Source organism: Microtus pennsylvanicus, chromosome X, assembly GCF_037038515.1.
Source record: "Microtus pennsylvanicus isolate mMicPen1 chromosome X, mMicPen1.hap1, whole genome shotgun sequence".
NCBI lineage: Eukaryota > Metazoa > Chordata > Mammalia > Rodentia > Cricetidae > Microtus > Microtus pennsylvanicus.
This window is the reverse complement of record NC_134601.1, coordinates 36,664,151-36,690,569: the sequence shown is the minus strand read 5'-3', so window position 1 is coordinate 36,690,569 and position 26,419 is coordinate 36,664,151. Positions and strand designations below refer to the sequence as shown.

The following is a 26,419-nucleotide window of genomic DNA, read 5'->3' as shown; positions in this document are numbered from 1 at the left end:
ATCTTTCCCGATAAGCCACCACCTCATGGTGCTACACAGATCATTAGAAATGGGTTAATCAAGATGTGAGAATTAGCCAATAAGAGGCTGAAACTAATAGGCCAGGCAGTGTTTAAAAGAATACAATTTGTGTGTTGTTATTTCCAGGGCTAAGCTAGCCGTGCAGGAGCCGGGACAAAAAGCAGGCCAGCCCACTGCTCCTTCAACAGGTCTAGGGTGTCTTCAATGCCCAAACATCAAATACTTTTCTCAGGAATTAATGACTTGATGTCACAAGAACTGAAACAACTAACTGTATTGTTGTTCTTTGTGTCATGTTAAGGAAGTCTTTTTGCCTTCTCCCCCTTTTGTATTGGGATATAAAACTATATGAAAAATAAATGCAGGGGAACTCAGAACTTGGAACTGAGAATTTAACATTCAGTATTCAGAGTTGCCCTCCTAGTACTATCCCGTCTCTGTATTTCTTTCTTATTTCTGTTCCTCATACTTAACATTTCTTTTCTTCTTTTCCTTTTTTTTGAGAAAGGGTTTCTCTGCAGCTTTGGGGCCTCTCCTGGAACTAGCTCTGTAGATCAAATTGGCCTCAGACTCACAGAGATCCACCTGCCTCTGCATCCTGAGTGCTGGGATTAAAGGCGTGCACCACCACCACCTGGCTATACTTAACATTTCTAATCTTCACACTCCCACACTGGAATGTATGAACCTGCTGTGGTTAGGATCACGGCAGAAGATGTAATGGTCTGTCCTGTCCCTTTGAGAGACAAGCCCTGACCACTGCCCCCTGCCCCCCATCAGAGAGTGGATCTTCTTTCTGCTTCCAGTCTGAGCTCTTTCCTTCTTTTCTATCTCTCTCCTGAAGAGGTAGTTTCTAATCTGTTTTACTCCCTCCCCTTTATTTTCTCTCCCCTCATTCCCCTTCTCCCTTCCTCTCCCCTTTCTTCACTTACATAACCCAGTAAATAAATATCCAACCTCACTCTTTATGGCATGCCTATCTTTCTCTGTCTCTCACCTGCCATAGCACCTCATGCTGACCTGCTGAGGTCTCTCGCCCACCATTTGGCTCCCTGACTGGGAAGCGCAGTGCCTTGTGGCCTGCTGCTTGTTGCCATCACTGGGAGAATGGCACTGTTTTATTTCTACTATTACAGAAGTCCCCCCAAAAAAGGTGGCTCTCAACATCCAGTGACTTGTTTTAATTTATTCATTGGTCATTAGGTCCTTCATGAATATTAATATTGTCAGGAATAGCTTAGTAAAACAGCTTTTGTTTCTTCTGCTGTTTTCACTTAATGTCAAAGTTTCAATGAGTCACAGAGAGTAAGAACATTTTTCAATTCTTAGAAATATACTGGTTAAGTGAAGTTTGCCAATTTATAGCACAAGAATCACTTAAGTGCAGTGCTCTCACTATAGCCTTTCAGCATTGCACGGAATTATTTTAAGATTCTAATAGGAATAATATTGTGCCCTTTCTATTACATGGGTTGACATTACAATTGCAATATGTGGGTATGTGTAAATATTTTTGCATTTTATGCTTTTTCAAATTTCTACAGTGACCATGTATTAATTTTGCACCAGAATAAATATTCTTGTGCTGGAGATGCAGCTCACTTGGTAAAGTGCTAAGCTAGCATGCACAAAACACTAAGCTTGGTTGCCAGCATTCCATAAAACGGTTTATAGCACACACCTATAACCCTAGCACTGGAAGATGGTACCAGGCAGACCAAAACTTCAAAGTTATCCTGGGCTACATAGCAAGCAGGAGACCAGCCTGGAATACCTGAGATCCTGTCTCAAAAAATAAAAATACTTAAAAATCTTTCACAATAAAAACAATTTAATATAATTTTTGAAAAGAGGATATGCTCTCTCAAAAGTATTTGTCATATGAATGGTATTAGCGCAGGGCATGATGGTACATTCCTTGTACCTAGGAGGCAGAGGCAGAAGGATTGGCACAAATTTGAGGCCAACCTGATTTCTGCACATTATCTTTCTCTGTAATAAGAACTAGGTCTTTGTAATAAACGTAGAATCAATGGTTTAGACACCAAATGAACACACTTGTTTTTCAGCACAATATTATAAATAATTATGGGTCATTACTGTTAATCTAAAAAATAGTGCCAAAGTATAGTGTTCATTTTCTTCTGTCTCCACTCTGCACTTAATTGTGCATATACAAGTAATTACTAAATGTGAGGACCAGAGTTGTGAAATTATTTTTAAAAGTACTAGTTCCTTATTTACTTTTTATGTCACTGGTAAAAATACCCAGATAAAAGCAACTTAGGGAAGAAAAAATGTATTTTTATCTCACAGTTTGAGATCACAGACAGGCATGGTGATGAAATCACACATAGCAATAGGAACTTGAGGCAGCTATGGATGCTTGTGTTCAACTCATTTTGTAATTTCCACACAGTAAAATCACAGCCCAGGGAGAGATCTTCCAGTCACAGTGGGCTGGCCTTCCTACCTCAATTAACATAAACATGATATTCCCCCCAGGCATACCCAGAGGCCCTCTTTCAGTTGATACTAGACCTCATAAAGATGACAAATGAGATTAACAATCACACCAGCCTTATACAGAAATACCACATAATTACAGTACCACTTTGTAAAATACATAACCATAAGCTTAGCTGGACATGGGGGCTGAGGCCCAAGTTATACTTTGATGACTCATTGTGTCAGGACCATTATTATTTTGGACTTCAATTATCAGTGGTCAAGGAAAGAATCACACTTATATTTAAATATTATTATTGCCTACTATGCTTAAGGCCCTGGGTTCTTTGCGTTAATTACATTTTTAATTTTATACACATAAATAAATAAATAAACAATGCTCACATACTTTATTATTTTTCATGTGTTTACAAAGATGATAAATTTAGAATTCTGACAAAAGTAAGCTTTTATGCTACAGTGTAAGTTTCTACAAAATGTAAAGGTATAAAAGTCTACTATTTTAATAACAATATAGCTAAAGTCGCTCACAGGAACTGACTTTTGTGGACAGAGCTTTCTTACCAGTTACATAGGTTCCAGAGCTTAAGGACTACAGTAAATAACACTTTTCTCTAACGTGAGAAAACCATGTATTTCTAAAAATAGCTGTTTTCCTAAAACAACCCCACTTAAGCTAGCTTTCTTCTTGTTCATCTCCTTGTTCTTTTATACAAGCAGTGCTAAACAATTTTTCTTCCAACTGTTTAATATCAATCCAATCCTGACATCAAAACCTACCTAAGAAAGTACTTTAATAAGAACAGTCCTAAGTCCAAAATTCTAAGAAAATGTTTATGCTCCTAAGTCTGGTTCAGTGCTATTAGCAGAAATCCTTGACAGGAAACGACAGTTCAGTCGTCATGTCTTCTGTGTCTATGGTTCATATTGTTCATTCTGGCATGTCCCAAATTCCTCAGTATGGTGAATCTAGTGTGGAGTAACAGATTAGTCTGTGAAAGAGACAAAAAGCTTTAAGTTTGGGAGTTTAGCAGTTTATTAAAATACTCTTGAATTTGGTTATTAAAAGTAGAATAGGGAGCCAGTTGTGGTGGCATACACCTGTAATTCCAGCCCCTGGGAGGTGGACGCAGGAAGACCAGGAATTCAAGGTCATCCTCAGCTACAATAATACTGAGTTATAAGTCACCCTGGCTACCTGTGGCTGTTAGTCAAAAATCCAAAGACAGACAGACAGATACACACACACACACACAGAGAGAGAGGGGGGGGGGAGGGAGGGAGGGAGGGAGGGAGGGAGGGAGGGAGGGAGGAAGGGAGAGAGAGAAAGAGAAAGAGAGACCAAATTAGGCAGTCAGACCTGTTGGTACGTGATGCCTATAGCTCTATAGCTTCAGTGTGTCAGCAACATGGACAAGGTGAAGGCAGGAGAATTGGAAGTTTGAAGTCTATTTGGACTACACAGAGAGTTCAAGGTCAGCTTAGACAATTTAGTGAGACCCTGCATTGAAATAAAGTATTTCTAGACAAAATGACATATGATTTTAATCCAGAACTCAGGAAAGCTGGAGTGTCCCTATGTGCCCGAGGCCAGACAAGTCTACATTGCCGGCTCTAGTTTAACCTGGGCTACACAGTAAGATACTGTCTCAAAAATAGTAGTGAAGGGCAGTGGATACAGCTCCATTTCATTTTATATAAGGTCACAAAGCCCAAGTTTATTTCCCCATCTTTCAGACACACCCTTTACAACATCATCTCAAAACCTAGGTCAGAAAGAGGGTTAGTGCTGCTCTGAGCTAGAAGTCATTTGTTTTCTGTTTTCCACTTAAGATTCACACACATACACACTCTTTTCCTTTTCTTTGACTTTCTAAGACACAGTCTTGCTATGTAGTTCAGGATGTCCTTGATCTCTCAATCACCATACTACCATGCCTTACTTATAAGTTACATACTTCTATGCATAATATAATCAGAACACAGATGGAATAGTATACTTGGATTATTTCACCCCATTGCTAAGTGAAGAATGGCATAAAATTCCTTTAGTTTTAATTCCTTATAAAAAGTCTTTAGACATGCATTAGTTTGCTTTTTCACTTTAGTACACAGTCTGGTAAACATGGATGATTCCTTTGTGAGGATCATATTGAACATTTATGTAGCCACAGGACTAAGTATATGGGAATATGGACTAAATCATGCTATGACTGAGGTTTGTTTGAAAGTCTGGAGAGATGGCTCAGCAGTTAGGACCTGAGTTTATTTCTCAGCACCCATATCAGGTAACTCACTAGTGCCCGTAGCTTCAGCTCCAGAAGATCAGGCACACTCTTCTACTTAGACACACACACACACACACACACACACACACACACACACACACACAGCAGGAAGGCAGACAGACAAGACATAAGTACATATAAAAATAAATAATCATGGTATGGTTGGTTCATTATCCCAACTTTCTTTCTTTCACAAAGGTAGAAGACAGGAAAAGATTTCTTGTGTAATAATTTTTCCTATATGTAAAAGATATATTTCAAGTTATATATTTCAAGTTGACCTAAAATAAACATGGCTTCCTTAACATCTAGTGAGCAATCAATTGTGTAATTCCACTATAAGTACCTGATTATTAAATGCTGCGATATTGAAGTTCAGTCTTACTCCTTTTGAATGACGTGGATAAGTCCTAATTGAGGTGTATCTAACATTCAGGAAATCAGCATCAACTTCATATCTCCATAAACTGTCAATTAAAACATAATAATTAATAAGTAGATACAGTGGCCACTAATCAGATGATCAACTTTGAGGCCTTCAACTTAAGTGTCTGTAGGTCTCATTTCTAAAGGTCTAATTGAAGAAGGTATATGCTTTATCACTGAACTATACTCCAAACCCTAATTTCCTTCACATCTTTATGTAGCACGTATTCTAATTGGTCTTAATAATAAAAACACAGAGTCAGCTAGCAGGGAGAAAGCTGAAGGATCAGAGAGGCAGAGCGGCCAGCTATTTATCTCTACCAATGCTCAGACAAAAGAGCAATCCTGTCCCAGACTACTTTCTCAGACTGCATCTTTAGACTGGCTGCTGCCTCAGACTGCACTGAGCTCCTGTCTCCTCCCACCTTATATTCCTCTCTCAGCCATATCACTACTGTCTCCACCTCCTCGTGCTGGGATTAAAGGCATGGGATTCTAGAGTGTTGGGAACACCTCTGTATGAGCTGTTTCTTTTTTAAACAGATTCAATATTGTGTAGCCCAGGGTAGCCTTGAGCGCACAGAGATAAATCTGCCTCTGTTTATGGAGTCCTGGGATTAAAGATGTGCGCCACCACTGCCTGGCCTCTATGATTAACTATTGGGTTAGCTCTGTACTCTGATCTTCAGGCAAGCTTTATTTGTTAGATTACAAACAAAATATCACTACCCCTTTAGATGAGTTTTTACTTGCTAGATAGGAACCCAGTTTTACTCTGCTTTAAGTATTGTATATTTGTAACAAAAGTAATTGCAACTTTCATAGGAAGAAAACGGATTTGTGATTGCCTTGGACTAGGATGGGGGAAAATATGGGGAAGGGATGGTCCGAATGAAGAGTCACATATAAAGAGTATAAAATTTTAGGGAATGACTGTGAAAACGTTCTAAAATCAGACTATGATGAAGACTCTACATTTTTTAATATACTAAAAGCCACAGAACTGTGCAGTTTAACTACATAGTATAAAAATTGTAGCTTAGTAAAACTATTAGAAACTGTGGCTATAATCCTAACACTCAGGAGGTACAGGCAGAAGAATCAGGAGTTCATGGATATCCTTGGCAACATAGAGTTTGAGGCCAGTCTTGAATATATGAGACTGTCTCAAAAAAAATCCAAAGCAAGCAGCTGCTTGCTATCTTCACCACTAGGCCTACCTACTTTTCTGAGTCCCGACTTTAAAAATGTAACCTTCCCTTTCCCCTTTTCTATCACTTTTGATAGTGGCTAAAATCCTGAGCTTGTTCAGACAGTCTGAGGCCTACTCTTCCACATGAAGTTTATAAATATGCTTGTTTTCTTGGACCTTACATCAAAAGACATCTTCCTCTCTTCTGCTTCTCCATCTTCCTCCTCCTGGCAGCTGCTGAGATTTACAACTTGTCTGCCCTGTCACTATTTCTTTTTTCTAACTCATAAAATGGTCCTTATGTTTAAGCAAAATGAAGAAAGTTACAAAAATGTTAGCTGGAGGGCTAAGGGTGCAGAACAGTGGCAGAATACTTGATTAGATTGTATGAAGCCCCAAGTATCATTCTCCACACCATAAAAATCCTAAATCAAAATTGAATTAAAAGTCAACAGGGTAGCACAAACCTAGATGCCCCCAAACCAGGAGAGCAAGGTGAGAGGATCCCAAGTTTAAGGGCAACCTGGTTACATAGAAGGTAGAAACCATCCCATGATATCAAGACCTTGGTGTCTCCCTCCCAAGAGAAAAAATTAGTAGAAAACAATGTGGTAGCATATATGTAGAATATCCCAAACCAAGAGTTTGAGGCACAAGTATCTTGAATTTGAAAGCAAGCTTGGATTTCTGTGAAATTTGTTGGGCCATGTTGCAAAGAAGTGTTCCAGAAAGGGTCCCATGGGTGGCTGCTAGTTGTTCTGGGTTATGTTTTGCCTTATTAATAGCTCTTTCTGTCAGTAAACAGCACAGCATCTCATGTATCTTAGGCTGACTTCAATTTCATTAAATAGTTGAAGATGACCTTGAACTTTGGAAGGTCTTGCCTCTAGCTCCTGAGTGTTGGAATTGCAGACATTAGCCAATAAGACTGGTATTATGCCCTTCTAGGGAATGAATCAAAAGATTCATACATATAAGACAAGCAGTCTACCAACTGGACTATACCCTCAATCCAAGGGGAAATTTTTTATTGGGTAGCTAAAATAGTATCAGGGAGTAAGTTCATCATATATAGTCACACTTTTCCATAATACAACAAAGGTCCAAAGGCTATGTAGTTGTCTTGATATTATTACTTGAGTGATATGGGAGTGTCATATGTCAATCTGTTGATTTCATTGGTTAAGTAATAAAGAAACTGCTTGGCCCTGATAGGTTAAAACATAGGTGGGTGGAGTAAACAGAACAGAATGCTGGGAGGAAGAGGAAATGAGCTCAGAGGCCATGCTCCCCTCTCCCGGGCAGATGCGATCGATGAAGCTCCGACCCAGGATGGATGTAGGCTAGAATCTTCCCTGTAAGTGCACCTAGGGGTGCTACACACATTATTAGAAATGGGCTTGTCCAGGTGCGAGAGTTAGCTGAGAAGAGGCTAGATATAATGGGCCAAGCAGTGTTTAAAAGAATACAATTTCTGTGTTGTTATTTCTGGTGTAAAGCTAGCCGTGCAGGAGCTGGGGTGGCAGGAACACAACCCGCAGCTCACACAACACTTGAGATTTTCTAGTCAGCAGTTCTATATAGATAAAGTGTTTTCTATAATAGCTTTTTGTCTTGCTATAAATATTGTTCCTATTTGGTTTTGAGTGGCCCCAAACTGCTTTTGGGGGGGGATGAGAGTTCAGTAAATAATGAGATATATAATGGTTTCCTTTCTCCCTTCCTTCGTACACCTCTCTCCTTCCTTCTTTCCTTTCTTCCTTGTCTGCCATTCCTCTTTTTACAGCATTAGGCCTCAAACTCAGGGCTATATATAAATCCAGGCAAGCCCTTGAACCGAATCCTTTAATGTTAAATTTCCTTGTAAAATTATTGTTCATTTTCTCTGGCCTTTTCTTTTTTTCTTAATTTTTCCCTTTAACAACATGTACCTGATTTAGCCTAATGAAATCATAAGACAAGGTGAAAGGTGAAAGTCGGAATGACTGACACTGAGAAGGATGTGATTTTGGTGAAAATGTGTGTGCACGTTATGTTAAAGATAGAACTGGTATCTTACAAGAGGGCAAGTTGGGTAGTTCAGATGTTTTTGTTTGCAGAATGGACTCTAGCTGACAAGCAGCCAGAAACTAGATTCTGCCAACCACTACAATGATCTTGGTAGTAGGTACCTCCCTAGAAACTTCTAATAAGAGGGTACCCCAGGCAACACCATGATTCCAGGCATGTGAGTGTTTAGCAGACAAGCAAACCTGGATATCTGAGCTGCCAAACTGGGAGATGATGAATGGGTTCTGTTCTAAGTCGCTGTGCACAGTAAAGGTAGATGCCAGGCAGGCCCATTGTGGGCAAGTTTCCATGTATATGGGGTGGTTGTGGTAAAAGGGCTATTCATCTTTTGAATGACTTTTTAGATGCCCCCAGCTTTCAAATATGTTTGTTGTGCTACTGTTTTAGCTAAAGCTCTTAGAGAAACATTCAGTCTGTGACTCATTCACTTCAGCTGACCTTGAATATACTTTACTGATTATTGTACTAAATTCTCCACCTAGAGGCAGTTGGCAGGGTTTTTGTTTTGTTTTTTAACATATGATATATGATCTCTGATCTCAATCATATGATACATGTCTTATAATGTGTTGGGCTTCAAAGCAGCAGTTCTGAGAATGTCCTCTTTGAAGGCCAAGAACATTGGACAGAGTTCTGTTTCCTGGTTTCTTATTACCTCTTAGCCTTGCCTGGAAGCTCAGCAGGAGGGAGTGACTGAGACAGAGAGGAGGTTCCTAGACGCCTCCTATTGGGTAACCTACAGGACTGACCAGTGTATTCCCCTCCTTATACCTCACACCAGTTTCTTTTCAAAGTTCTTAAAAATATGCCCAGAGTAGCATCTTGATGGTCCTCTGTCCCTGGAGACCCACTCTTCCTCTATAAGGAACTATTCATTATTTCTTTTAAGCTAGCTCTAACAAAATACTCTTCTTAAAACTCACCTTCTGTGACCCATGAACTTTGCTCTTCAAATTTTAAGACACAAACTAGAAAGCCAGTGGCTTTGGTGGCTCTTGAGTTTTCCATGACACTAGCCCTCCAAGGCTAAGCTCATCAAGAACTTGTTCAATTAATAAACCTCTTTTCAATTTTTTTTTACCTGGTTGTGGTCATCCTTTTCTGACTCATCAAGACTGAATCTACTGCCTATAGCCATAGTAAATTTTTAAGCAACAAAAGAAAGTGAATATTCTCGTGTTGCAAATATTAGACCTCCTTTGTACTTGTAGTTACTAAAAGACATTATAGAACAAGAAAGTTTTGTTCTGTTTTGTTTTGATAAAGGATTTCTCTGTGTTGCTCTGGCTGTCCTAGAACTCACTCTGTAGACCAGGCTGGCACTGAACTCACAGAGATCCATCTGTCTCTGCCTCTGCCTCCTGAGTACTGGGATTATGGGTGTGCATCACCACTGCTTAGTCCCATAGGTTTTGTAGACACAAACTATTTGAATGTACCTTTGAACTTTTATTAGTTGTATGATTTGGGGAAGTTAAAAAAACAAAAACAAAGCAAAACAAAAAAATCACCTTCCTTTAGATGTGGGAGTGTCATATATCAATCTGTTGATTTCATTGGTTAAGCAATAAAGAAACTGCTTGGCCCTGATAGGTTAAAACATAGGTGGGAGGAGTAAACAGAACAGAATGCTGGGAGGAAGAGGAAGTGAGCTCAGAGAGACGCCATGCTCCCCTCTCCAGGGCGGACGTGAGAGCTCTGCTCTTTGAGGCACACGCAATGAAGCTCCAACCCAGGATGGACATAGGCTAGAATCTTTCCCGGTAAGACCGGTGCTACAGTTTATTAGAGATGGGTTGATCAGGATATCAGAATTAGCCAGTAAGGGCTAAAGCTAATGGGCCAAGCAGTGTTTAAATGAATACAGTTTGTGTGTTGTTATTTCAGGGCATAAGCTAGCCAGACGGCCGGGGTGCCGGGGACGCAGCCCCACCGCTCCTATTACAACATCCTTTCCTAGAGTGGCACTCCATGGCAGAGTTGTAAATCTTTTTGTATGTGCACATGATTCTAGGTTTTATCTCTAGTAGTACCAGAAAAAACAACCACCCCTTCTTCAGTTTCAATGTATCACTCTGTAATATGGAAATGCTAATGCCTTACCACAAAGGAACTCTACAGCTAAATTAAATTATGAATATAAAAGTGTTTACTTACAGCTTTCAATTATTTCATTAGTTCCTTTGGTTATGCCCATTTAAACAGTAGTATAGCAACATTTTTGCCTTCCCATTTGCACAAATTCTCCCAGTATCACTGAACGAATTTTAGACAGCCACCCCCAAAATCCACCGCAAGAAGCTAACTCTTAAATTCCACTGTAAGAGGCCAAAGTATACTATCCATAATTAGCCTCTTTCCTGTAACCATTATGCTGAGCCAATCCTTTTGGAAAACACAAGACACGAGGGAAGCTGTGAAAAGCAAATAAAAAAATCAAAGTCTTGGGGCTGGAGAGATGGCTCAGTGGTTAAGAGCATTAACCACATAGTGGCTCACATCCATCTGTAATGAGGTATGGTGCCCTCTTCTGGCCTGCAGGCATACACACAGACAGAATACTATATACATAATAAAATAAATAAATAAATATAAAAAAATCAAAGCCTCCCTCTTATGAGAGAAATGTGTACATCTGCAAAGGTAATCTCCATTTAGAAGTGTTTCCCCTTCGTGCCCTGCAAAAAGAAGGATAAGTAATAAATGTAGATCTCATTTTCCATTCTTTTCCTGACTATCTCCCTGAACAGGCCTTTCCCCAAATCTGTTTATTTCAGGGAGAATGATATTTAAGTACAAAATCTAACAGACCATGTTCAAGTCTGTCCTTACGGTAGGGACCCTCATTACCTACCACTTGTACAGCACACAGTCATGTTACGAAACTTCTGTTTCTCTTATGCTCACATTTCAACATTTTTTACAGGGATCTATATCAAATAACATCTAAGAAAGGGTAAAGGAACATAGAATTCTTGCCTCCCTGATACCAAGTCTTGCTACTATTGCTGCTAAAATAGCATACTGAAATTCATCTAGCTTGTCTAGCAGACCCTATAATTGCACACAAGAGTTTCCAATCTTAAAATTGAAATGAAGACAAAAATCTAAATAGTTCTGATTTCCCCAGTGACAATTCCTGTAGATAAAAACAGCCAGTTTAGATTCCAAAATTATATTGAAGATATAACATCAGAATATGATATATAAAAGTCTTAGAAGTAAAAATAAATCCAAGCCAAGCAGTCATAATAAAGAGTTTTCTAATTCTTATTAGGATTATTTACACAAATTGATTGTTTTCAAAGTCAGATTGTAAGGGCTCTGGGCTAGATGATAACATAACATTAAATATAAATCCAATGCCAGTTTTCATATTTTCCCCTTAAGAATTATACAAAGTCTGTCTAAAGTTACCTGTCAGAGCTATCATCACTTTCAGCAGAGCTCCTATAGCCTTCTTCTATCATCTAAATGGAAAAAAGTTGAAACAAATTATTGAAATGACATCTTTATTCAGTACAAGGTGTTGTTTTTTAATCTAAACTGCAACTCTCAGCATTTAAATGACAATATTCCCTTTGCTTGGTTCTTAATAGTGTTAGCTCTGGCCTTGGTCATCTTGTAAAGTGTCTTCATCTTGGTTAACCATGGCAATTCCCAAACTAAAGTGACTCAATTCCTAGAACTAAAGAAAACTGCTTTCCTAGTTTCTTGCCGACCCTATGCTTTCCAATCCCCGTAGTGGCTAGCCAAGATCCCCTGACACTATGTTCACACAAACTGGTAACTCTTAGCAGTAGCCACCCTGTAACTATTTGTGTCTAAGGGGATCACAGGCTCTCTAGTCTCTTGAACTAGCGATCTCCCTAGTACATGTCTTTTCCCAAATATATCCCATGCTGTTATGGAGTCACCCAGTCCCTTGTTTGCTTTTCATTCTCTTTTAAAGTTCTTTTATCTCCCTTTTTTATTAAGAATTTTAAAAATACAATCTTTTCTCACTTTATATAACTATCGCCATTCCCACTTCCCCAACTTCTCCTACTTCCTCCACCTTCCCCCGACCCCACCTCCCTAACCAATCCTCAGAAAGAGCAAGCCTTCCCATAGGGAGTCATCAAGTCTGACACTTCACTTCGAGGCAAGACCCAGGCCCTCCCTCTATATCTAGACTGAGCAAGATATCCTTCCAAAAAGAATGTGCTCATAGATGTCAGTTCAAGCATTATGGATGAATTCTTGTTCCACTGCCAGTGCCCCACAGTCTGTCCAAGCCTCACAACTGTCCCCCAAATTCAGTGGGTCTAGTTTGGTTCTATGCAGGTTTTCCCACTATCAGTCCAGAGTCACATTACTAGTGCAACACTCAATTTCTGAGATTGTATACATTTACAAGAATGCCATAGGCAGTGTGCTCTTAGAGGTAAATCAGTCAAAGCTTTCTTAACATGTTGGAAAACTGCAGTTGAGAAGAATCAAGTGACTTCCCCAAGGCCTTATAGTAGTGATTCAGAGGACTGTCTTGAATTTAAGCTCTCTCTGTCTGAACTTCCCAAATGCTGGAAACTTAGGTGTCTGCCACCATGCCCAGTTCTGAGGGCAATTAAAAAGCAGTTCTACTGTAAGACTGGAAACAATTTTTGTAAGCATATATAACATGGCATATGGCTTCTTTGTACACTGATATTGCTAACTTTTTGAGTTTTTAAACTCATGAAAATAATCATTAATACAAATAAATGCCAAATTTTCAAAGAACCAAAATGACACAAAAGGAAAGCCTAATTAATGAAAACATTACATAAAACCACACAGATTTTTGAGGTAGAAAGTAGAAATCATTACACTTACCCCTCTATTGAGATTAATTAGCTCATTTCTCTGCTGTTCCTGATCCAATAAGTATTCAGTCATTTCTCTTATTGAAGAAAATCTGATGTTCATCATAAAGGGTGAAAATTCAGAAAAATAATTTTTTACTAAAACATATCATTGACAGATGATTCAACATCTGTGAATGATTTATTCAATTTTAAGTATGTATATATGCTTTTCTCTCGGAGTATGCACATGGAGATGCCAGAAGACGGCACCAAGTGTTCTCCATAATCAATTTCCACATATTGTTTTAAGAAAGGTTTCTCCCTGATATTGGGACTTGCCTTTTCTTGGCTAGTCTGGAAGCCAGCAAGCCTCAGTGACCAGTCTTGTCTCTCCCCAGTTCAGTAACTACCACAACTAGGACATCTGGTGTGGGTGCAGCACATCAAGGGCTCTACTGCTATTTCTCCAGCCCTCTAGTTAACATTTTTAAGGAGAACATTACAAATTAATTCTCTTTATGATACTGAAATGTAAAATAGTCAGTTATTAGCTATATGCTACATCTAGGAAAATAGACGAAATTAGGAAATATACCAAGTGAGGTAACCCAGACTCAGAAAGACAAATGCTGCATGTTCTCTCTTTTTCGGGGGTCCTCTGAATCATTAGATGAAAATACATGATCTGAAGTAACCTCGGAAACCAGGAAAGTACAATAGTGGGAGGAGGAGGCACTCTAGAGTCGTGCAGAGTAGGACACTGTGGCTGTGAAGGGGAAAATCACAAACTAGGTTGGGGATTTAACTGGAAAGTGTGGAGGAAATATAGAGGGAAAAGGATGGAACAATAATTAACACTAAGAATGCTTAACAAAGTCATAAGAGTAATTTTGTTTCATGTACTTAAAATACACATAAACATATGTACTTAAACATATGAATGTAGTTTGAATGAAGTTGTGCCATTTTAAGTTCCAATGCTCCCCACAAGGATCATAGACAACCTAACAAAAGCCTAGTGCTAGGAATGGGAAATATCCCTTTCAATTGTTGCTACTGAGAGTAGAAGAGACTCCCAAAACAATGTGGGCTATTGCTGTTGCCCTTGTTTGCCTTGCATAACTTGAAGGTATGACCCTGCTGAAGACAGCACACATGTTAGACAGTGGACATGGAGGAACTGAGCTGCGCAAAGACATATTTGCTGGGCGGAGGTTGTGGCTCAGAGGTAAATCACTTGCCTAACATATATCAGGTTTTGGGCATGATTTCTAACAACAAGAAAGAGACACAGACATACACACAGAGAGATTACTGTCTGCTAAAGACTCTTAGGACTCCTTAGGGAGGAGAAAAAGGAAGGAAACAAATTTGTTACCATTTGTTATATCTTATTGATTTTACATAATTTGTCAGTACATTACCTTGCCTACAAGTTTGAAAGATGCAAAAGAACTAGACACTAAGTGAACATATTTTGGTTATTGGGTAGGCTTCGTAGGAAAGGTCAGAAACTGGGAAACAAACTTAGGTAACTGCATGTGCATGACTCTTGATACCCTGAGCCATATAACTGGAATAGTCTGAATTGGAACAATTTCTGAATTAGGAAAAGACATATTTAGCTAATAAGATAGAGAAATAGAAAACATGCTTATACATTTCCATATCATTCAAAACACTGTACTAACATTGATAACATACTGATTACCTGTCAATTTCAGAGTCAGAGTCTGATGATGTTTGGATTCTTTCAACTCTTCCTGTTCGACCACGATATCTCTCTTCATGACTGCAAGATCTCCATGTACGATTGTTATGAGCTCTCCCTGAGTGGTCATGATTAACTCTCCCAGCATGGTTGTGATGAGCTAGCCCTGTATAGTTAGGATGAGCTCCCACTTTGTGGCCACGATGAGCTAGTTCCATGTGTCTAATAGAAGCTCTCTCAGGACGGTTGTAAGGAATCAGCCTTGTGTAGTTAAGATGAGCTCTCCCTCTGTGGTCATGGTGAGATAGTCCTGCAGGGCTAAGTTGAGCTCTTTCTGCATGGTTTTGATGAGCTATACCAGAGTGGCTAGGATGAGCTCTTCCTGTGTGGCCAAGATGGAACCTACCTGAATGGTCATGATGAGATCTACCTGAATGGTCACGATAGTGTCTATCTGAGTGGTCATGATGAGGTCTACCTGAGTGGTCATGATGCCGTCCATCTGAGTGTTCATGAGGGGGTCTAACTGAGTGGTCATGATGGCGCCCATCTGAGTGTTCATGAGGGGGTCTAACTGAGCGGTCATGATGTGGTCTATCTGAGTTGACAGGAGTGCTCCTGACGTGGCTATAAGATCTTCTGGAGGGGTGGCCATGAGATCTGCTAATGTGGCAGACACGAGATTGGGAGTGGCCATGAAATCTCCCAAAGGAAACTTGATTTCTTTCTATTTGTGGATGTCTCTCTTCTGATTGGTTTCGATTCCACCCTGATCGAACTTCACTGTTGTCATATCTTATCTACAAATGAGCCCAAATACATAATACATATAAAACAGATAGTCCATGATTTGATTAAGTCATAAGGATATTGTTCACAACCCTTGTTTCTCTCCTTCATTACTTTTCCTATCCCACCCTCCCCCCTTTACTTCTTTGAGACAGAGTCTCACTATATAGTATATAGTATAGGTTAGCCTGGAAGTTGAGATTCTCATGAATACTTCAATAGGCTTGTGCCACCACACCTAGCTTCTCGAAACCATTTCTATCAGTGGCTTTCTCCTAGAATTATACTATGACTCATTTTATATACTATTTTCCAGATGCAACTTAAAGACCGAAGTCTCATGTACCATGTCACTTGCACAAAGATTATTAACAAATGTAACATAAAAATATGGAATATTAGATGTCTTGTGATTTTTAATAAGAAACAAACTATGTGACTTTATAATTGAGGAGATAGATTGTGGGGAGGGGAGCAGTTAGGATCTTATGCTGGCCAGAAACTCACTATGTATCCAAGCATAACCTCAAATTTCTGAAACTCCTGCTTTCACCTCAAGTGCTCTGATTAAAAACACGTGCCACAACATCTGGTATTATGTGGTACTGAGGATTGAACCCAGATCTTTATGCATGCTAAGGCAAATATTCTACCAACTGAAGTACTTCCACAGCCCCAAGAGCAATAGAGTATTTAATAATGTTCTTAAAACAACTTCTTAAGATCAAAGAAGAGCATTACAAATTATTCTGTTATTTCCCTGTCCAGGGATCATTCAAAACTACCTTTTAATATAAAAAATATCTAATTTTAAGGAGAAAAACCAAATCAAGTGGGAAGTATGCTCTAAAGGAAGCAAAGTGTTGGCTTGATGCAGTGTAAGCAAACTGATCTGGTAATAACTCAGCTTTTCTACCAAAATGGCTGTAGAGTGAAACACCATAAAAGAAAATAATGAAAACGTTGACAAATGTCTATGATGTCCAAAAGAGTAAATGAATAACATAATATGAACTGTGACAAGAAAGCAAGCTTTAAACTAGTGTATGTTGCTTAGTAAGGAAAATATCCTTATATCTGGCATTACTGTGTCCTGCTATTACACTGTTAAATACTGGAAGTAACTGCTAAATATGAGGAAGGTACTAGTACAAAGAATATTATATATACACAACTTGAATAAAATAAAAGTATGAAAAAATCAGCTGATTTTCTGAAGGCTAAATCCATAGCCACTCTCCAGTATTTCTATTGAAAACATGAATAAGTACAGTAGGTAGAATACCCATGCTACTTTTTTCATTTTAAGTGACTAGTGTTGGGAGAACAGTAGGTCATCATGAAAAGCAGGATTGAGGCACATCTCCTGAAGACCCTTTTAACAGAATTTTCAATATTTTCATTAATGTTGATGTAAGGAATATTTTCTGTGCTGGGGTTATAGCTCAATGGTACAATACATGTTAAGTATGAGCAGGGCTATCATTTCCAACTGTTGTATTCCTAAGAAATTATTTATATCAAGTTAAGTACTATAAGATTCCTAAATTTAAAAAAAGAAATACTGTTAAAAAAGAGTAAATATTAAGAAAAGAAATAATCATAAAGGTGTTATATATATAACTTCTACTATATATATGTATATATAGTTGTGTATATGTGTCTGTGGTATGTATGGGTATATGTGCTATGGTGTGCATGTGAAAGTCAGAAGCCAATTTTGTATTAGCCTACTTTTTCCTTCCACTTCTACAACGGTCCTAAAGATTCAACTGGGTTGGATAGGCTTGTGTGGCAAGTACCTTTACCATGATCTTTCCTATTTACAAGCACAAACCTATCACAAATAATTATATAGACAAGGTGTGGTAAGATTATGCCTATAATCCTAGCACTTGAAAGGCTGATGTCACATATGTGTCTGTCCACAAAGGCCAGAAAAGGCATCAAAACCCTTGGAGCTGGAGTAACAGGATGGTGTGAGCCACCCGATATTGGTACTCAGAATTGAATTTGGGTTCTCTGGAAGAGCAGCAAGGGCTCTTAACCACAGAGACATCTCTCTAGTCTTGATTTCTGGTTTACACAATCAATTTTTAAGTCTATTTTTACATTGTAACTATACAAAATTGTAGGAGAAACAGACAGTGGTGGCATACACCTTTAATCCCAGCACTCGAGAGACAGAGGCAGGTGGATCAATGTGATTTTGAGGCTACAGAGCAAGTGTCAGGACAGGCTCCAAAGATACACAGAGAAACCCTGTCTCAAAAAAAAGGTTGAAGATAAATTTAGAATGATTATGTAGGATAGATAAATGACACAATCACCAACAATCTATTTTTTACATTTTTATAAATTCAAAATTCCTGATGAAAATTGAAAATAAAAATAAAATGTTTATTGAAATAGTTGCAGTGATAACAGGTTAACTAAAAACATAATATTTAAATTAAATATAGGGTAGTATGGAAAAATACTAAGAAGAAATCCCTGTTATCACCAAAATTTAAAACTATCTTATTATAAAATATGTTAGTTGGGTATAGTGTTTAGAATAAGAGTGGCCCCCATAGGTTCATATATTTAAATGCTTGGTCTGTAGTTATTGGAACTGCTTGAAAAGTGTCTTAGTTAGGGTTTCTATTGCTGTGGAAAGACACCATGATCACAGCAACTCAGGAAAAACATTTAATTGGTGACTGGCTTACAGTTCAGAGGTCAACCATTGTCATCGTGGTGGGAAGCATGGTGACACACAGGAAGACATGGTGCTGATAGAAGAAGCCTAGAGTTCTACAACTGGATTGGCAGGCAGCAAGAAGAGAGAATGATACTGGGCTTGACCATCTGAAACCTTAAAAAGCCTATCGCATGACACACTTTCTCTAACAATGTCACAGCTCCTAATAGTGCCACTTCCCATGAGATCATGGGAGTCATTTTCATTCAAACCACCACAGGAAAAACTAGGAGGGATTGCCTTGTTGAAGATGTGTCACGTGTGGGTGGGGGCTTTGAGGTTTCAAAAGTCCGTGCTATTCCTAGTTAGCTTGCTCGCTGTCGTGTGTTCTCTCTCCCTTTCTCTCTCTCTCTCTCTCTCTCTCTCTCTCTCTCTCTCTCTCTCTCTCTCTCTCTCTCTCTCTCTCTCTCATGTTTGTGGATGAGACATAAACTCTTTCTGCTATCCCTCTGGAACCGTGAGCTCATGGTGTTTTGTTACAGGAACAGAAAAGTAATTAAGACACTCAACATGTGTGTGGTCCCAGGACTCTGAGGACTGAGGCAGGAGAACCATTACAAGTTCTTTGTCAGCTTAGTTTGTCATATATAGCAAGACCTTGTCTCAAAACAAGCACACACAAACACACATTTAAAAATGAACAATATTACATTTCAGACTCTTGATTTCTGTTACCTTTGGTGTTGACTTACCAGATGAAGTGGAGGCTGGTTTTCTGAAAGTCTTTGTCCAAAGAAATTCATGTTTCTTCCCCTACCACCACTTCTGAATCCTGCATATTATTTTGACAAAAATTATTTTCTGTATTTACCTCAGTGAATTCAGCAGCTTTCAGAATGAGTTTTTGTACAACATTCTTTCAACACCCTCACAGTGTCTGATTTTCTCACTGAATTCCACAACCACTTTTGCCCATCTTATCTAAACTTACTACTTAGAAGGGGCAATCATCATTTTACACACTATTTAAGATTTGATTGTATATAGCACCAAAGTTGAGACATATTTGGTTGTATATGGTACAAAGTTGGAATTAATTCAAATAAATTGCCAGCATAAAAAGAGAGATGGGAAACTGATGCTTTTTATTAATCATATCAATATTTGTTTCAATTATCTGCTTTGGAAATAGAGATAGCTTAGGAAATGTTTATAAAATATGATCTGGGAATATAGATCATTTGGCAGACTGCTTTCTTAGCATGCAAAAAATCGCTGTTTGATCTCTAACACAACATAAAACTCAGTGTACTAACCCATATCTGTAGTATTGGCACTTGACAGATAGTATTGGCACTTGACAGGTCGAGGCAGGAAAATCAGAAGTTTAACGTTATCCTTGGATACACAGTGAGTGGGAAGCTAGCCTACAGTACATACAATCCTATCTCAGAAAAACAACTTAACTAAAAAAAATAAAAATCTCTGAAAAGCTTATGAAGGTCAATTTTAGGTTTTATTGGGAAATACAAGAGAATAGACTTTCTTACCTGTCTTAGCTGTACTGCCCCTACAAAAACTAATCTCTCTCTTTCTCATTAGAGAATGAGCCCCTGAAAGATTCATATGAGGACTGCAATAGATTTGGGTAAACTTTTATAGGCTTGCAATATGTATGGTGTTAAGATGATGCTTAACTGTTGAATACACCAGAGAGACCCTTAATTGTTGAAAATACATCTTTACAGTGACAATCTGTACAGCATTTTTATAATAAAATATGTTCAGTGCTCCAAGCAAGGCTCTTAAGGCTCTAGGAGACAGTCTTCATATTCTACCTCGTTCTCTTTACCCATTGACATTCCTTTGTAACAAAATGTGGCTGCTAGAGTGGTTAGGTTATTGATCACGTTCTTTTTATTATTTTAATTAATAAAATTTCAGATCTCCTGTAGCTTAACATCCCTGTATCGCCTCCTAAAAGTGGAGCAACTAGGCGAATCTAAAACAGTTATTGCCTTCATTGTTAATTTTCACCCTGTTCTCCATTAGTAAAGTAACTCATCAATTAAACATTTCTTTCATTTGATCTGGAATAAATTCTTACCAACCGTACAAGTCCATTTCTGAAAGAAATAAAACATGTAACATAACATATTAGAACACTGAAAGTTCTAGAATCCACATGTTACTTTTTACCATGTGTGCTTTTTGAAAATGTACTTTACCTCCCTCCTGGAGATACCTATGGATAAGGACTCGCTCTCTGGAGTTTAGTCTATGTGTGTCATTCTGCCCATTGTATTCCCTTTCAGTGTTAGCGGCTTCAAGATGTCTACAGAATCTAATTTCATCTGCACGAGAAATTACAGGAAAATGAAAAAAAGGAAAAACAATCATATGACAATAACTTGTTCTTAGTCAAAAAACTATAGCAAAGTTCACAGTATTTCAGAACATATAGAACAACTGTTAACCCTTAAAAAACTCTAACACTAGAATAGCAATAAATTTGGAATACCGCAGCAACTGCTAACAGAATTACAGGCAGTTGTGAAGCACCTAGCTTCCATGTGGGAGCTAAGATCTGGTCCTTGGAAAGAGCAAGCACTCTTAATAAAGAAAGTTAGACCTTTCTTCAAAAATTAATTCTTTGAGCATTTCATACAATCTATTTTGACCATATTCACCCTCTTCCCATGACTCCTCCCAGAACCACCTCCCATTTCCTCCCCTAGTGGTGTAGGAGGTCCTACTACACCCTAGCAACTCAACTTTGAGTCCTCCTATTTTTAAAATGCATCAACTCCAATCTGAGCTGCCCATATACATGTATGTAGCAATCTGCTTGAGTGGGAGTGACATGCTAGGGCTATACCCTTGAAGAAAACTGACTTCCCTCCCCAAGCAGCTATCAATTGCCAATAGAAATTACCCATCTCTCCTCAACATGCTGGGAATTCATCTAGTCTGAGGTACTGTGCATGCTGTCACAATCATTTCTCAAACTCCACAAGACGCAGCAAGTTCTAAAAGGAGCCTCATTGAGACTCAGGAAATAAATTACTCAGAAAGTCCTTGAAATTGACCAAACAGATGTATAAAGGCCCTCTCACCCAGTGTTATATAAACAGTAGGGACTGCTAGAGACCTGGACTAGATGAGCAAAGCTACTGTGAAGCTGTTGAGTTGCCTGCAAGATGGCAATGGGCCCCAGAGTCCTGGCATTCCTGAACTGTCACTGATATTAGAATGGGATTTCCATGATGCAGATGATTTTGAGACATTCCTTCTTCTGTGAGTAATCCCTCATTCATACTTTAATTAGTAACCCCAATAATCTTACTGGTTCATCAAACTGAACTTCAGTGGTATCTTTATTTTAGTCTGTTGTTCGTTCCCTATATGTGGGGACTATGTTCATGTTTTCCCAGGATTAGGTCACACAGCAATGCATGTGTGTGTAGGTGTACATGTGTGGAGGTCAGAGGACATCCTCATGTGTCTGCCTCACCTTTCACCTTTTTTGAGATAGGGTCTGTTATTTGTTGTGTATGCCAGCCTAGCAGGCCCTTGGAGCTTCTTGGGATTTCTCAGTTTCTGCCTCTCACGTGGCTGTGATTATAGATGTGTGCTATTATACAGAGACATATGTGGATAATGGACATTAATTAACCTATGTTCTTAAGCTGGCAAGGCAAATGTTCTATCCATGGAATCATCTCCCCAGATATTTTTTTTTCTGTTTGCTTGAGAAAAGTTTTTGTTATGTAGGACAAGCTGGTCTCAAAGAGCACTAAACTTATCCCAAACTCTTTAATATTCGGGTTATAGACATGTGCCACCACTCTCAGAAAGTTTCTTTAATTAATATAAAAGCTTTCCCACCAAACAGATTCATGACTTCATTTACAGGCATACAAATAAATGAGCAAAAGGCTTTCATGCTATAGTAGTTCAATAGACAGAACATTTAAACAAGTGCTTTCACCTAGTATTATTTTAGTTTCAGAGAAATTGCATCATTCCTAAGTAAATGCCACTGTAAGACAATTATATGTATTTTCTTGAACAAAACCAGTTAGACGTGAGATAATACTTTGTAGTCTGTCACCTACACACTCAGAAAGAGAACACTGACATAGTTAAAGGTTCTCTGTGGTGTTATTTGCCCCAGACAACTTAAGATATCTGATGTTTCAATCAAAATGCTCTCCAACTCATACTACTCCCTTTAAATTAGAAGTAAAAAATACAAAATTGCTCCCCCAAATATTATGTAATTAAATCTGTTTACTTTTCACCTCACCCATAACTTTATAAAAGACAAGTTCAGTCTTCATGATACTAAGTCAACACAAAAGTAACTCCAGAACTTTAAAAATCCTTTTCTTTTGAATATGTAATATATAGATTTATTTTTCTATCAGCTTGGCCTAATTTCAAGTAATCCTTAAAACCCTAATACCATTGTTGCGGGAGGTCCTCCCACTCCTCCAGCCTATCGCCGCTGAAATACCAGCCCCTTGGGGCGTGGTCTCTCTCCCTTTAAAAAAGCAGCCACTTCCCTCTCCTCTCTCTCTTCACTTCCTGCTCCGCCGGTGACTTGACTTCCTTCCTGGTTACGCAGAGGGCTGACAGTGATCTGTAAGTTTTTTCCCCTTTAAATAAATACCACCCTATTAATCATAATTCCAAACTGGTGTGGCATTGTTTGTGACTTACGCCTTCATTTGGCGCCCAACGTTTGGTTTTAGAACCTCTCCCGGCTCGCAGCCGCGAGTTCGGCTTGGCGGCCGGAAGTTCGGCTTGGCGGCCGCAAGTTCGGCTTGGCGGGCGCTTGTTCAGCTTGGCGGGAGCCCTTGCTTCCTCAGCCGCTGCCTGTGGATTTAAACTCCACAGGCCCGCGTAGTCTCTGCCCGCCTGGTTTGCTCTTTTCTGAGTCGTTTTTAAATCTCCCTTGCAAGCACAGCTCTTAAGTGGCGCGAACCAGAGCACGCGGTTGCTGAAAGCTGCAACCCCTCAGGGTGACTCTGTCACGTGGAGGCATAAGCGGCTTCCAGGTTGCTCTTCTCTACCCCTGGATTCTGGTTTCTGGTTCCATCTCTGGAATTGATTTAATTACATTTACTTTGTTGAGCAACTTACATTTTCCAGTTTTTAACAAATACTAGGCGGACTCTGAAACAGGACCGTGTTTTCGTCAAGACTTGGCAACAGCGCCACCTGCTGGATAATAGGTAATATGGCAGTTCCCGTTTCTAACGCGAATTTTACTGTTCTGGTTACCAATACAATGGGTTATATCATGCAAGGTTTATATGACTATGGGGATAACTTAATTTACTGGTTACTAGGTTTTAGTATTCTTTTGCATATTCTATCATTTAGGAAGATCATGGCACTCCTAAGAACCATACAATCTTTACTAGAAACTCATGCAGGTCAGGAGATTAAGGATTCAAAAGAGACAATAATAAAAAGACTTGAAATGATTGAAGAAATGATTGGAGCTGGTGAACAGAGTAATAAGGCACAAGGACAGGATACAATGCCAACACCAGCTATTAGAACTGGCTTACCAAAGGTTTTAGCAGCATACCCTATACTTAATTCTGACAAAGCGTCAACTTCTAAAGGCTCAAAGGGAGTCAGAGAAGCTAGATGGACGCCAATAGCAATGAATGATCTAAAAGAAATTAAGCAAGCTATTGTTAATTTTGGCTTGCACTCTGCATACGTAAAGGAAATGATAAGGACTTGGGCTTCTAATGCTAGAGCTACCCCCCATGATTTCCATCAGTTAGTGTCTGCAGTTTTAGATAATGGACCTTCCTTGATGTTTGGAATTTATTTCAGAGAAGAATCCAAACATATGGAACAGCAAGGAAGAGCAAAAGGTATTGAGGTTTCCCAAGACCAAATTCTTGGTGCAGGAGAATATGCTGATCCACAGGTCCAAGCTCTTTATGATGATGAAGTACTGTGTCTATGTCACCAAGCAGCTTTAAATGCTTGGAATAGGATACAAGATCCAGCAAAAAGGGTTGAATCATATACCAGAATTAGGCAGGGACAGAGAGAACCCTTTATTGACTTTTTGCAAAGATTAATTAAGGCTCTAGACATAGGGGTAACAGACCCAGAAGCTAGACGAATACTTCTTGAATCTCTAGCTTTTGAGAATGCAAACATAGAATGCAAAAAGATAATTGGGCCTTTAAAGTCTAGATCAGCACCTATGGATGAATGGATTCAGCATACGATGAATGTTGAGACGTTTAGCTATAACGATGAATCTTGGGTAGGAGAAGCGATTTCCACAGCAATGAGGAGACATCAAACTGCCAGGTGTTTTAATTGTGGTAAATTAGGACATCTGAAAAGGGATTGCAGGCACAGAATTTCTAGGAATATTATCTCCTCTGGGAATGACAAAGATAGGAGACCTAGGCCTTCAGGTATATGTAGGAGATGCGGTAAAGGCCGACATTGGTCCAATGAATGCAGGTCAACAACAGACAAACAAGGCAACCCGATACCGTCGGGAAACTCCTTGAGGGGCCTCTCGCAGGCCCCCAAGCCAACAGTGGCCCAGTCATTCCCAGTCACAGTGGAGAACGTGCCTCACCAAGAAAATTAAAAGCTCCAATTTCTGCTGTAAAAAGTAATACTGGTCTAAATGATGAAATCCATGTGGAGGATGAGTCAAAAAACCCAGTTGGACAGAGTAAACGTATATTTTGGCAGACTTCTATTAATGATCAAAGACCAAAGCTAAGAGTCTGTATAAATGGCACTTTTATTGAAGGCTTATTAGACACAGGTGCGGATGTAAGTATCATTACCCCAGAATCTTGGCATCCGAATTGGCCTCTTCAAGAGGTAGATGTTCAGTTCCTGGGAATTGGAACCCTATCTCGTGTAAAACAAAGCACAAGATGGGTTGAATGCATAGGGCCCGAAGGGCAAATAGGAAGACTAAGGCCATATATAGCCAATATTGCCATAAATTTATGGGGCCGTGACCTGCTACAGCAATGGAATACCCAGATTAACATTCCTGTAGTTCCAGGAACCCATAATTCTGGGAAGGATATGATGAGGTATTATGGAAAAAGGTCACTAGCCATTCAGGCTGTACAAGAACATACAGCAAATACCAAACCTTTAGAGGTACCAACAGCCCTACCTTTAAAATGGCTAACTGAGAAGCCAATATGGATCAAACAGTGGCCTCTAGCTGAAGATAAACTACAGGCATTGGAACAGCTGGTGCAGGAGCAACTAGATGCTCACCACATTGAAGAATCAACCAGCCCTTGGAATTCTCCTGTGTTTGTTGTAAAAAACAAATCTGGTAAATGGAGAATGGTGACAGATCTAAGAGCTGTCAACAAAGTAATTCAACCTATGGGCTCACTACAATCTGGAATTCCTTTGCCTTCTCTGTTACCAAAAGGATGGCCTCTTATAGTTATTGATTTGAAAGATTGTTTTTTCACTATACCATTACAAGAAAAGGATAGAGAAAAATTTGCCTTTACAGTGCCTACTTATAATAATTCTCAGCCCAATAGGAGATATCAATGGACTGTCCTCCCACAGGGTATGCTCAATAGTCCTACACTGTGCCAATATTTTGTAAGTAAGCCATTGGAAATAATTCGTAAACAATTCCCCAAGTCCATTATTTATCATTACATGGATGACATCTTGTTATCTGATTCAAATAAAGATACTTTAGAAAGGATGTTTGAAGAAGTAAAGAAAGTCTTGCCTAGGTGGGGATTACAAATTGCCCCTGAAAAGATTCAAAGAGGAAACTCTATTAATTACCTAGGTTACAGAATAGGGTTAGAGAAAATTAAAACGCAAAAGGCACAAATTAGGAGAGACCGCTTAAAGACTCTTAATGACTTCCAAAGATTGTTAGGAGACATT

At 39.0% G+C, this 26,419-nt stretch overlaps 1 protein-coding gene across 1 annotated transcript in view; it reads right to left on the bottom strand.

Annotated features, from left to right (window-relative positions):
- Nucleotides 1–19,278, bottom strand: part of LOC142841569 (uncharacterized) — a 40,146-nt gene extending 20,868 nt beyond the window's left edge. The window contains exons 1-5 of the mRNA XM_075958506.1: nucleotides 19,228–19,278; nucleotides 15,323–15,803; nucleotides 15,004–15,211; nucleotides 13,321–13,402; nucleotides 11,884–11,936 (exon numbers count right to left, since the gene is read on the bottom strand). Of these exons, the coding sequence (XP_075814621.1) occupies nucleotides 11,884–11,936; nucleotides 13,321–13,402; nucleotides 15,004–15,211; nucleotides 15,323–15,803; nucleotides 19,228–19,278 (875 nt within the window). The remainder of the gene's footprint in view (nucleotides 1–11,883; nucleotides 11,937–13,320; nucleotides 13,403–15,003; nucleotides 15,212–15,322; nucleotides 15,804–19,227) is intronic.
- Between the last annotated feature and the right edge of the window lie 7,141 nt (nucleotides 19,279–26,419).